The sequence below is a fragment of the Phocoena sinus genome, chromosome 6, assembly GCF_008692025.1.
Source record: "Phocoena sinus isolate mPhoSin1 chromosome 6, mPhoSin1.pri, whole genome shotgun sequence".
Taxonomy (NCBI): domain Eukaryota; kingdom Metazoa; phylum Chordata; class Mammalia; order Artiodactyla; family Phocoenidae; genus Phocoena; species Phocoena sinus.
This window is the reverse complement of record NC_045768.1, coordinates 18098672-18113037: the sequence shown is the minus strand read 5'-3', so window position 1 is coordinate 18113037 and position 14366 is coordinate 18098672. Positions and strand designations below refer to the sequence as shown.

The 14366-nt window shown below is 44.9% G+C and overlaps 1 protein-coding gene across 1 annotated transcript in view; it reads left to right on the top strand.

Moving 5' to 3' along the window:
• The window catches only part of PAPPA (pappalysin 1), a 257383-nt gene that overhangs the window by 51193 nt on the left and 191824 nt on the right, over positions 1–14366 (top strand). Inside the window, exons 3-4 of the mRNA XM_032634984.1 lie at positions 5221–5366; positions 9611–9904. Of these exons, the coding sequence (XP_032490875.1) occupies positions 5221–5366; positions 9611–9904 (440 nt within the window). The remainder of the gene's footprint in view (positions 1–5220; positions 5367–9610; positions 9905–14366) is intronic.

Below are 14366 nucleotides of genomic sequence, written 5' to 3'. Positions count from 1 at the left end.
GGGATCAGGGGCCTGAGTGGCCCCTCTTTTGGGAAATGGGGGCTTCTCAAAGTGTGAAGGAAAAAAAAACACCCACATACAAGCAAGGGAGAGGCCTCAATATCCCACATCTCTGCCTTGGGCCAGGATGAATACCACCCCCTGAAAAGATTGGTTTCTGCAATTATATGAGAATAAACAACCAATTAAAACATCTCCCTGCCCCTGCCCCACCCCTGTCTTCCTCTCTTGAAGCTTTCTCAGCCTGGAGCAAAGGGACAAAGAGGTGACTTTCTCTAATAGCATTTGTGTTCTCTGCCTGAGAGAACGCTTGATGGAAATGGACAAATCAATTAGAAAATAATAAATAATGTGGAAAGGGCCGATCCAGGAAAATTTTGGCTTCCCTGTGTTTTCATTCTCCTCCCACACATTGTTTCCTTTCACAGTGGCCCTGAGTGAGCTTGGACTTGAGGGTGAGGTTGAGGGAAGAATTGGACACATCTAGATTTGGACTTGGCCTTGTCTGTATTTATGTGATCTCTGAACCCCTGTTCCTTCATCTGCAAGATGGGGATAAATAATAGGAATTGCTAAACATTTCCAGGTATTATTCTAAGCTCTTTACACTTTCTTTATTAACATCCTAAATCCTCAGAACAACTCTATGAGGTAGATACTATCATCATCCTCGTTTTGTGTATGAAGAAACTGGGGTGCAGGAAGTTAAGTAAATAGCCCAAGGTGACCCAGACATCCAGTGGAAGAGCTGGATTCAAACCCAGGACTCTGGCTTGAGAATGAGCCAGGCTACCCTCTCTGCTACGTGACTTAAAATACTGCAAAGAGGGCTGCCCTGGTGGCGCAGTGGTTGAGAGTCCGCCTGCCGATGCAGGGGACACGGGTTCGTGCCCCGGTCCGGGAGGATCCCACATGCCGCGGAGCGGCTGGGCCCGTGAGCCATGGCCGCTGAGCCTGCGCGTCCGGAGCCTGTGCTCCGCAACGGGAGAGGCCACAACAGTGAGAGGCCCGCGTACCGCCAACAAAACAAAACAAAACAAAAATACTGCAAAGAGATGGGACAACAGGTGGAGCTAGCACAGGGGCTGGCACACAGCAGAAGCTTACTGCATGCTGTCTTTCTCATTCCTCATCCCTACTCGGCTCAGAGAACTCATTCAAACTCCTTATGAGGCTTCTAGCCTAAAGAGCTGAAGGTGGGATCTCTGGGGAGAGGAGGTATAGCGGCAAAATTTCGGGTCAATGTTTCAGCTTCCGTGGCTGTCCTTGGAATTACTAGTCAGCTCAACCTATACACAGATGTGCTCTTTCTAGGCCTTGCTTGTGTCTCCAACTCATGCTCACCTTTGTTGGAAAAGCTGCGAAAATTATCGTCACCTGACTATCATGGGCTCTTGATCAGTGGGCGGCCAGGAGTGCACTGTAGGTCTCAGACATATCCTATTGCCGTCGGAGTGGAGGTGTAGGTCTGTGACGCATAGAAATGTCCTGGGCAGCACCGGGCAGCTGTCATTAATCCCAGTATATTGATAAGGAAACTGAGGCCTCATAGGAAGGAAGTGCTGAAGCTGAGACTGGGACCTAAATGGTTTAGATTTTCTCTTTCCCAATGTAAATTCAGCTCCATCAACATCTCCTGAGTGCTTGCCCAGCGTCAAGCCCTGTGCAGAGAATTGGGTAAACAGAGATGAATTAGGCACACTCCCTGCCCCCTGGGAGCCACAATCAGTGGTAGATACAGACAGGTAGAGTATTTGGAATGGTGTGAGAGCGAGTACTCATAGGAGGTAGATGAGTACAGAGATGGTAAAGGGGGTGGAGGTGAGATGGGACTCAGGGAAGTCTTCCTGGGGGAGTGGTACCAGAATGGACTTCGGATTTGTTCATCGGGGGATAAAATGGGAGCCAAGTCCCTGACAGAGGGGACAGCGTGATTACAGGCACTGAGGATAAAGCCACTGCATCTTGGGGGGGGGCCGGTGGGGGGTGCTGACAACACGCAGTGAGAAATTTGAGAGAGGGAACAGAGGGAGAAGAAGCTAAAGGGGGAAACAGGGTCTTGCAGGCCCTGCTGGGGATCTCTGACTTTACTCTTTCACATGTGGGATCCCCTTCTGTGAATCCAGGAGGGAAAGAGAAAGGCAGCATCATTAGTGTTCTACTGGCCAGGCTCTGCACCAAACCCCCGTGAGAAACCAAACTCTCCCAACTAGCTGTGTGACCTGAGCGAGGTACGAAGGCTCTGTAAGCCTCTTTTTCCTCCTCTGGAAAATGGGGATAATAATACCACCTACCTCGGTGTTATTGAGAAGATTAAAGGTGATAATTCATGTAAAGTCAGACCACATGGAAGGGCCCAACGAACATTAAATATCATTATTCAGGGCTTCCCTGGTGGCGCAGTGGTTGAGAGTCCGCCTGCCGATGCAGGGGACGCGGGTTCGTGCCCCGGTCTGGGAGGATCCCACGTGCCGCGGAGCGGCTGGGCCCGTGAGCCATGGCCGCTGAGCCTGCGCGTCCGGAGCCTGTCCTCCGCAGCGGGAGAGGCCACAGCAGTGAGAGGCCCGCGTAACGCATAAAAAAAAAAAAAAAAAAAAAATATCATTATTCAGAGGCTTTATCTCACCTACGACATCACGCTGCCTGCTTGCTTATTTATGTATGTTTTTATTCATTGATTCATTTCCAACTTTACTCAAGAAATGCTTACCAGCTGTTCACAAGGATTCCTAAGAAAGAAGATGGCAGACATAAAATGGGGCTGAAAGAAGCACGTGGGTGAGCAAGATCCCTCTGTCAATTGAGAAAACGATCCATTAAATAATATGCCTCCAAGAATATACAACAGAGAAAAGGCAGCCTCTTCAATAAGTGGTGCTCGGAAAACCGGACAGCTACGTGTAAAAGAATGAAATGAGAACACTCCCTCACACCGTACACAAAAATAAACTCCAAATGGATTAAAGACCTAAATGTAAGGCCAGACACTATAAAACTCTTAGAGGACAACATAGGCAGAACACTCTATGACATAAATCACAGCAAGATCCTTTTTGACCCACCTCCTAGAGAAATGGAAATAAAAACAAAAATAAACAAATGGGACCTAATGAAACTTAAAAGCTTTTGCACAGCAAAGGAAAACATAAGCAAGATGAAAAGACAACCCTCAGAATGGGAGAAAATATTTGCAAATGAAGCAACTGACAAAGGATTAATCTCCAAAATTTACAAGCAGCTCATGCAGCTCAATAACAAGAAAACAAACAACCCAATGCAAAAATGGGCAGAAGACCTAAATAGACATTTCTCCAAAGAAGATATACAGACTGCCAACAAACACATGAAAGGATGCTCAACATCACTAATCATTAGAGAAATGCAAATCAAAACCATAATGAGGTATCACCTCACACCAGTCACAATGGCCATCATCAAAAAAATCTACAAACAATAAATGCTGGAGAGGGTGTGGACCCTCTTGCACTGTTTGTGGGAATGTAAATTGATACAGCCACTATGGAGACCAGTATGAAGGTTCCTTAAAAAACTAAAACTAGAGCTACCATACGACCCAGCAATCCCACTACTGGGCATATACCCTGAGAAAACCATAATTTAAAAAGAATCATGTACCACAGTGTTCATTGCAACTCTATTTAACAATAACCAGGACATGGAAGCAACCTAAGTGTCCATCGACAGATGAATGGTTAAAGAAGATGTGGCACATACATACAATGGAATATTACTCAGCCATAAAAAAGAAACGAAACAGTTATTTGTAGTGAGGTGGATGGACCTAGAGTCTGTCATACAGAGTGAAGCAAGTCAGAAACAGAAAAACAAATACCGTATACTAACACATATATATGGAATCTAAAAAAAAGAAAAAAAAAGTTCTGAAGAACCTAGGGACAGGACAGGAATAAAGACGCAGATGTAGAGAGTGGACTTGAGGACACGGGGAGGGGGAAGGGTAAGCTGGGACAAAGTGAGGGAGTGGCATGGACATATACACACTACCAAACGTAAAATAGATAGCTAGTGGGAAGCAGCCGCATAGCACAGGGAGATCAGCTCGGTGCTTTGTGACCACCTAGAGGGGTGGGATGGGGAGGGTGGGAGGGATATGCAGGAGGGAGGAGATGTGGAGATGTATGTATATGTATAGCTGATTCACTTTGTTATACAGCAGAAACTAGCACACCGTTGTAAAGCAATTATACTCCAATAAAGAGGTTAAAAAATGATAATAATATGCCTGTGACTGACCCAGAGCTTTATCATCCCTATTCTGATGGGAGAATCACACTCCACAAGGGAAGCGGTCTTATTTATTGTGCACCTAGGATATGCCAGTCTCTTTCCAAAGGCCATTTCTTTCTCTCTCCAACCTATGTTTGTTCGGTGTATTAAAGAGCTGATGATCGTAGCGTGGGGAATTAATTTACTTTCCGAACACGTCAGTCTATATTCTAAATATCTACAGTGGCAGCTACCGCAAATGCCATATCCCTTAGCCTATTTTATGGACAAAGAAATAGAGGCTTACGGAATGCAGAGTCATCCATGGGAGGCAGATAACGCCCCAGCGTAAAGAGCGTACGTTTCCAAGCTAGACGGAATCGGCCTTGAAAACCAGTTCTGCAACTTCGGGCAACCTGTTTCATCACTTTGGACCACATGTTGCTTATCTTGAGAACAGAGTAATAACACCTCCTTGCAAGGTTTGAGTAGAGATGCAAAGTAGGCCTCCTGGGACAGCTTTGTTTTTGCCAAATACGTGGTCCGAGGTCCACAGTGAATGAATGAAGTAGGGAAGACGCCAAGGCTAGAATACATGTTATCTCTTCCATGGTCTGTTCTCCATCTATATCCGCATTCTGTTGCCTTCTCATCAGTCCATATAGCAGAGTCCTTAGGGGCACAGATGTTGACTTTAGATAAATCTAGGTTTTAAACTGAACTCTGCTCTTGTTTATAAGCTGAGCAGTCTTCAAGTTTCTTAAACTCACAAGGACTTAATTTTTTCATCTGTAAAATGGGATTATCTCACTTACCATAGAAGATTATTGGAGGCAGTCAGTGAGACGATGTTTATAAAATGCTTAGCCAAGTGCCTGGCACATCGTGACTCAATTAATTTGGGAGTACCTGTTATTTGAATACTACCCTTTTTGGATGGTGATGACAGCCAAGGTTCTTTTTCTCTTACAGAGCATACTTGGATGTTAATGAGCTGAAGAACATTCTTAGACTGGATGGATCAACACACCTCAATATCTTCTTTGCAAACTCCTCGGAGGAGGAATTGGCAGGAGTAGCAACTTGGCCGTGGGACAAGGAGGCTCTAATGCATTTAGGTGAGAATTAGAAACTTCTTCAGGAAGAAATTGGATTAGTACAGGAATACGTTTAGTAGTAAGGATGATGATGATGGAGATCATGGTAGTGATGATGGTGAACAACCTATTTACTTATCACTTTTTAATTTTTCAAAACTCTTTAGCATTCCTTATGTTTCACACATCAAGTGATGCTTTGAGAAATATCACAATGTTATTAATCCTGTTCTACCAGTGGAGAAACTTAAGATCCAGAGAGGGAATGGGACTTATCCAAGGTCACAAACAAATCAGCGGCAGGACCACAACTGGAATTTAAATTTCCAACTCTCTCCATCTGTTGCTTTCTCTTTATACCCCCTGCCTCTTACTTCATGCAGATATCTTCTCTACCTAGTAACCACATTGTGCTGGCCCAGCCAGTGATGGGTTGACTTGAAAGATGCCAAAGAGGCAAGAGAGAGTTCGTAAGAACTCCCTGTTCCTCCATATTCCACCCAGCAATGCCACCAGGAACTCTTCTTACGTTCAAATTATTCAAATCCATAAACAAGACAGACGTTTACACAAACCAGTCACCAAAAGTCAGAAATGACAGTGGTTTCTGAACCAGGCCCTGTAAGCAAACGTTGTTCTTTAATTTTAGTTTTTCCATGCTCTATTCCAATACACGTCTATAGGTAGACATGCATTTTTCAACTTGTGCATATTTGAAATCATAGCATACATGCATGTGTTCTTTTTCACTTAATATTCTTTTTTTTCACTTAGTATTATGCTATCTACATTTTCCCATGTTGAAACAGTCTTCAGAATTACTTCCCACCCAACTTTTTTTCATTTAACATCACAAGAGGAAAACATCTCTCTAGGTTATGTCCAATTCTCTAAAGACAGGGTATTTTTTAATAGCCACATAATGTTCCATTGACTGAGGGCACTGCCATTTATTTGGCTATTTTCCCCTTGTTAGAGTGTTCCTATCATTTACACCAGTGAATAGTGATGACTCAGTGGGTACCTTCCTCTGGGAATGTTAGGGCTCAGCAGAGTCATGGTGCTGGATCTTTCCTCAGGCCTGTCTGGTCTCCTGGTGATACAGCCAGAGTCCAGCAGCTGCTCTAAATCCACAATATCTTAGAGATAAGGGACTCTGCAACTTCAAACAATAAAGTTGCGTTGAGTCAAACTCTAGACTTAGTTCCCTCCAGACCACTGTCTTTTCCTAGTTGTTTTTAAGAGAGTGAAACCAATTTGTGTGTCTGTGTGTGTGCACACACACATAGGTGTGGTTGTGTAAATAGATAGAAACAAAAATAAATATCCAGTGGTTCTAACTGGGTGGATTTTTATGCCCTAGGAGACACTTGACAATGTCTAGAGAAAATTTTGGATTTTACAAATGGGGGAATGCTACTGGCATCTAGTGGGTAGAGGCCAGCGATGCTGCTAGATCTCCTACAATACCCACAGTAAAGAATTATCCAGCCCAAAATACCAGTAGTGCTGTTGTTGAGAAACCCTGAGATAGATGATGGGTGGGTAGACAGATAGACAGGCAGACCTAGACAGACAGGGACGAGGCAAAAGAGAGTGTGCAGCTTAGGCAGGCTGAAGCCGGTTAGCTCATGTCACACGCCTAACATGGTGTATGGTAATTTTGCTGGTTCAGGGCCAAAATACATGGTTGTTCTTAGCTGTGACTTAACAGGATGGCCTTAGGCAAGACTCTTTCCTTCTCCAGGTCTCAATTTCTTCAGATTTTAAAGGAATAGGTTAGACTTAGAGGGTCTCCAAGGACCCTTCTCAGTGCTGAAATTCTGTCCTCTTGGAAAATCAACCAAAAGGGTCATGATCAGAGTTTTAGAAGGATTGAACAGCAGGCTTCTAAAATTAGAGGAAAATACTCCTGATAATACCGTGAATCTCAGAGACTGGCTCAGGACCAGGAATACAGAAGGCTATAAATCCATAGCATGTTATAGTATTTCAGGATGATGTCAGCCTCAAGCTATGTCACCTTTTAAGAGAAGCAGTGGAACAGGGCTCAAGCTCTGTGCTGTCGCTCTGTGAAAAGGGGAGCGTTGGGAGGGGATGAGGTGAAACAGACAGAGCCAGGCTGGACATTAAGTCTGCAATCCTGTCATTATCCCCGGAAATACCTGAGGGGTCCTGCCAGCCTCCCATTCCCCATTTACCTCAATGTTAAAGCTTCATAGAAAGACAGAGAATCATTGGAGCTATCCATCATAGCTGTTTATTTTAGAGCACGCCAGAGATGCAAAGTCACTTTCCCAAGATGACACAGCCAGTGCAAGACAGAATGAAGATTGCAATCCATGTCAAGCTAATTCCAGCTGGCCTCCAGGCTGCCATCTCCCCATCCCTCTTTTCCTGCCGTTATGCCATGATCCCTGGAAAAAGCCTTGGGTGGGAAGGTGATTATGTTTCATATCATGATTGACAGAAAATAATTGAGAGAGATTTCCTGTCTCAATTTCTCTTCCTCCCTGCCTCTGCCTCCCCCTTCTCACATACACACGCGCGTGCACACAGCCCCACACATCCTCTCATACATCTTTATCTTTGTGCTGGAAGGCTCTGAGCAGTTCAGAATTAATAGACTCCATGAGCCCCATGGCTGAGCAGCCTCACCCTCCCAGCAGTTCAGTCCGAGATAAAACTACCCCCATGCCTGCTCCAGGCTTGCCAGCACAAATCAGCAAGGCCCTGGCTCCTCTCCATTCTTTCATAAGATCCTGCTCTGCACACAGTCACTGCTTGCAGGTTGCTCAGACTTGCATCTTAACCTTCCCTTAAACACACTTGGATTTCCTTCTTTTTTCTTTGGCCACTCCGCGTGGCTTGTGAGATCTCAGTTCCCCGAACAGGGATCGAACCTGCGCCCCCAGCAATGAAAGCACCGAGTCTTAACCGCTGGACCGCCAGGAAATTCCCCACACTTGGATTTTCCAGTTGAAATATCTCTCTGCCAGCCTGTATGTATTTCTCCAGTGCCTAAAAATGAACATAGAGCCATGCTATCCATTGATTTTCCTGACATCTGGTTCATCTATCTGCCCAAGTGAAGCAAAGCTCAGTCTTTTAAGACGTGGGGTAGATGATTGCTTCTCAAACTGGAACGCACAGGCAAGTCCTCTGGGGCTGTTGTTAAAGTACTTACTCTTGATTCTGTAGGTCTGGGGTGGGGCCTAAGAGTCTGCATTTTTAGTCACCCTCCAGGTGATGCTGGTACTGCTTGTTCTTGAGCTACACCTGGAGTAGCACGTGGTTAGACAGTAAGTAGGGCACTCGCTGTGTGTCAGGTGCTATGCCGGCTGCCTACGCGTGATTACTTAGGCCTCACAAAACATCTTTAATTGGGTCGGCATTCAGCAAATATTCAACATACATTTAATGAGATGCCATATTCTGGACCCTGTGGTGAGCATCAGCCGTGGAACTCGGGTTAAGACCCCTGGCTTTGGAACCCAAGGATCTTGGGTTCAAATTCCAGCTGCCCATTTACTAATTCGATCATGGGCCAGTTACTTCACCTCCCTGTGAGTCAGTGCCCCTCTTACTGCGTTGTGAGATGATTCAATGTGATTATACACATTAAACACTGAGCACAGAGCCTGAAGATACATAATGAATGCTCAAGAAACAGTGGCTGTTTTGACCAGTGTTATAATGGTGAGCACGCCATGGTGCTGGACTTTATGAATATTCACTCTCAAAGGGTACAGAGCTGCAGGAATGGGATTCAGAGATGGCAAGTGATTTGCTCAACTTCACAGAGTTAGTGAAGGCAAAATGAGAACCGGAACCGAGGTGTCTGGCCATGAGGGCTTCATTTAAGCAAATGCCTGTAGAGTGTTTGTGAACCAGGGCATGCCACGCTTCCTAAGGAGTTGCAGCTGAAATGTTGGCCAGCCCAGAAATCAAAGCCCTTGGATTCTAATTATGCCACTTCTTCTAAGTAGTTTGAAATCCCCTTGGTTAAGTTGCCTCACTTTTTTAGGCATCGGTGTTTTCAGCTGAAAAATGAAGGGATTGCACAAAATGACTTTTGAGACTCCTTCCTACTCAATCAGTCATTAACACCACAAGTCGCAACAGCTCTCAGCAGTGGAGTCATAGGGTGGAGAAGCCTGTGGTTACTTTGGGCAGCACCCCATTTACCCTTGGTTGATTTGGGGATACCTGCATCAGGAAGCAGAGTGCCCAGTTTGCCTAATCCTCTGGCTTTCCCCTTGCAGGTGGCATTGTCTTGAATCCATCTTTCTATGGCATTCCTGGGCACACCCACACCATGATCCATGAGATCGGGCACAGCCTGGGCCTCTATCACATCTTCCGAGGCATCTCAGAAATCCAATCTTGCAGTGACCCCTGCATGGAGACAGAGCCCTCCTTTGAGACCGGAGACCTCTGCAGTGACACCAACCCAGCCCCAAAGCACAAGTTCTGCGGTGACCCGGGGCCAGGGAACGACACCTGTGGCTTTAACAGCTTCTTCAACACTCCTTACAGCAACTTCATGAGCTATGCAGGTAAGGCCCACACTCTGCAGGGTGCACGGGGCTGGGTGTCAGACGTGGCCTCTGGTCCTGGCTCAGAGAAGCCTTGAGCAAGCTGCTTGCCTTTTCTGAGATTTCTTCATCCCAACAATTCCTTATCCCAAATAATCAAGATAATATTCCTTCCGTGAGCACCTCGTGGATACAAGGAAGATGTTGTATCTGAGGGCTCCTCGGAAAGATACTTCAGGCAGCTCACCAGGACTGAAAGTAGGGAAACCTGCGCAGAAGGCCCAGCTCTGCCACAGGGTCACCTGATGCCTTGGGGTCTGTCACGTGCCCTCTCTGGGTCCCGCTTCTCTCAAGAAAATGGAATCTTTGGAACTGACCTCCAAGGTTCCTCCTAGTTTTGCAGCTGGTGGTGGTTGAAACTTTATTTATTTATTTATTTGAAACTTTTTTTAAAACACAGAACTCTCACATGCTCCTTTAGTGTTTTATTATAGAAAAAAATAGAATGCTTTTGGTTTTGCAAATATGAAATTATTACATAAGTTGGTTATGTTTTTTTCCTAACTGCATATATCCTTTCAAAGCCCTTTTTCATACCATCAGTAACAGCGTTAAAGACTCATTCTTTGGATTCTAGGATGCCCTGTACTTCCTTTTAGTGTATATCAAGGCCACTTCCAGCCCTTATAACATCTTTGGCAAATCAGAAAAAGATATCCCTTCCTTAGGGCAGTCACAGCCCTCACTACTGGCCGCCTAACCAAGAGCTTTTGGCTAAGGCACCACCTGCAAAACTGCACATGGTAGTAGCCCAGCATCCAATTCTATTATAATATTCAACTTAAGTGTTCCTTTCCACCAACCAAAAACAAGCGAGCTCTGTGAAGGCAGAGCTTGCCTCTAAATACATCACTGTATTCTCAGTACCTAGCACAGGGCCTTGTGCTTTAAAAATGTTTGTTAAGAAGAAAGGGAGGAAGGAGGGAAGAAGGGAAAGAGAAACGCAGGAGGGGAGGAAAATGAATAAATTCTCTAATAACAGGCATATAAAATTGATTCTTATCAATAATAATATTTCTGCTTGTAAAAAAGCTTACTGTTCATAAAGGACTTTAATATACACCATCTTATTTAATTCTCACAAGAAACCTATGAGGTAGGAACTGTCACCATTTCATAGGTGACAGTACAATCCATAGGCTGACTGAAGTCTTTGGCCCCAGGTCGCACATCTGACTCAAAGTTTTTTGTTTTGTTTTTTTTACAATGGAATTGCTTAGTTAACTCTCTAATTTTATTTTATTTTATTTTTTTAGCATCTTTATCGGAGTATAATTGCTTTCCATTGTTGTGTTAGTTGCTGCTGTATAACAAAGTGAATCAGCTATACATATACATATATCCCCATATCTCCTCCCTCTTGCGTCTCCCTCCCACCCTCCCTATCCCACCCCTCTAGGTGGTCATAGAGCACTGAGCTGATATCCCTGTGCTATGCAGCTGCATCCCACTAGCTATCTATTTTACGTTTGGTAGTGTATATATGTCCATGCCACTCTCTCACTTTGTCCCAGCTTACCCTTCCCCCTCCCCGTGTCCTCAAGTCCATTCCCTACGTCTGCGTCTTTATTCCTGTCCTGCCCCTAGGTTCATCAGAACCACTTTTTTTTTTTTAGATTCCATATATATGTGTTAGCACACGGTATTTGTTTTTCTGTTTCTGACTTACTTCACTCTGTATGACAGACTCTAGGTCCATCCACCTCACTACAAATAACTCAGTTTCGTTTCTTTTTTTATGGCTGAGTACTATTCCATTGTATATATGTGCCACGTCTTCTTTAACCATTCATCTGTCGATGGACACTTAGGTTGCTTCCATGTCCTGGCTATTGTAAATAGAGCTGCAGTGAACATTGTGGTACATGACTCTTTTTGAATTATGGTTTTCTCAGGGTATATGCCCAGTAGTGGGATTGCTGGGTCGTATGGTAGTTCTATTTGTAGTTTTTTAAGGAACCTCAGTACTATTCTCCATAGTGGCTGTACCAATTTACATCCCCACCAACAGTGCAGGAAGGTTCCCTTTTCTCCACACCCTCTCCAGCATTTATTGTTTGTAGATTTTTTTTTAATTTTTTAATTTAATTTTATTTATATTTTTTATACAGCAGGTCCTTATTAGTCATCAATTTTATACACATCAGTGTATACGTGTCAATCCCAATCCCCCAATTCATCACACCCCCACCCCCACCCCCACTGCTTTCCCCCCTTGGTGGCCATACGTTTGTTCTCTACATCTGTGTCTCAGTTTCTGCCCTGCAAACCGGTTCATCTGTACATTTTTCTAGTGTCCACATATACGCGTTAATATACAATATGTTTTTCTCTTTCTGACTTACTTCACTCTGTATGAGTCTCTAGATCCATCCACGTCTCAACAAATGACCCAGTTTCATTCCCTTTTCTGGCTGAGTAATATTCCATTGTATATATGTTTGTAGATTTTTTGATGATGGCCATTCTGACCAGTGTGAGGTGATACCTCATTGTAGTTTTGATTTGCATTTCTCTAATGATTAGTGATGTTGAGCATCCTTTCATGTGTTTGTTGGCAATCTGTATATCTTCTTTGGAGAAATGTCTGTTTAGGTCTTCTGCCCATTATTGGATTGGGTTGTTTGTTTTTTTAATATTGAGCTGCATGAGCTGCTTGTATATTTTGGTGACTCCAAGTATTTTTTTTTTTCTCGTTTACTCTCATGCCTCTCTTCAAATGAGACCTAGCTGATGGCTGAGTGGGATATTGAGCACTTTGGGTGGCTTTCGAGCTCTGTCCCACAGATACGCCTCGGGGGGCTGCCCTGAGTGGCTGTGTGCCTCTAGGTCTCCATCTCTGCTTGAAACAGGGGAGCCCCCTTCCCACAGTTTTCCGTTTCTGTTGGAGTTTTGCCTCAGATTGCATTCGAAGAGAGGATTCCCCTCCTGAAACCCAGTGAATTCGATGATTGCCCGTGGGTCTTCCTGGTTTTCCATTTGCGCTGATGACCTCTGGGGGCCTCTCCAGTTTCAGGTTCCTACAGTTCACACCTGAGGTCTCTTGAAGGGTCAGTGCCTACCCGTGGCACCGTAAATGGTCCTTAGTTTTGGGTCTCTAAAAAAGACCCGAGTACTGGGTATTTCCTCAAAAGCAGATTCCTGCTGGGCTCCCATTCCCAGCCAAGCCTGCATCTCACATCCGGTGCCCTGTCCTCTCACAGGGCCCTGCTTTCGTTCCATTTCTATAGCACCTTTCCTTGGCCAGCTCAATGCACATGGAAAATAAACAATAACATGAGTTTGGAAGTTTGCCGGCCTCTTAGGGGTCAGGAGCTGCCACTAGCTACCAGACCCCCATAAACTAAATCTTTTTTTGTTCCCCTTTGTACAGATCTAAAGGGTGATTGATTTAATGTTGTTTTTTTAAAGGAACCCCTCAGCTCAGTGACCCATTAACAGCAGAACTAATTCACTGAGCTACGATAACAAACTTACACCCGCAAAAGCATATTCAAGGCAACCACGAACTTTGAAATGTTTGTTTTCCTTACGATCTCTGATAGATGAGGTGACAAAAGCAGCTGGATGAAATTCAAAATGCAGACCAGGATCGGGTTCTCAGGGCTGGGGAGAGCAATGCACAGGGGGTTTGCAGTCAAGGCAAGAGGGTGGAGACCTTGCCGGCTCAGCTGCTCCGAGTTCCTTCCTTCCTGGGTCCTCCAACTTGCTGCAGAGCTGTGTGTGTTCTGTGTCTGCGCTGCCCTGTATGGTAGCCGTTAGCTGCTTGTGGCTGTTGAACACTTGAAGCACGGCAAGTGAGACTGAGGAGCTGAATTGTTAGTCCTAAGTAATTTTAATTAATTGAACATGGCTGGTGACAGGTCTTCAGAAATTACTGAGTACCTGTGGTATGCCAGACGCTGTGGGAAACACTTCTTAGGCTTGTCTCATTGAATCCTCAAAATAACCCAATGGAGTAAATGCTATTACTATTGCACCCATTTTACAGATGCAGAAAGTGTGGCTTAGGGAGTTTAAGTCACTTTCCCAGGGTCACACAGCAAAAACAAGGCACGCCTTCTATTGCAGAGCCTGCATTTAAGCAAGAATTATTTGGCTCCCTTTCTGATACTGGGGAAGTTTAAGAGAGTCCCAACTGCTCAGATTAAGCAGACACCAGGCAGGTGATGGGGCAAGCCAGGTCGAGCACCGGGTGAGTGCGGTCACGTTGAGCTGTTGGATAATCCCCAGGCAGATAGAAGGGCAGCGGCTCAGATTTTACTTCCTGAAGGTAATAGGCCACAGGGAGCCAACCAAGAGGACCCTCCAGGCCCTGCCTCCTCAAGAGTGTGGAAACCAGGCCTTCCCCAGCCTTTGGGAGCAAGTGTCTTGTCTCCGTTGTTCTGTGTGTCTCTTTTAATATGCACATACGTTTTGACCC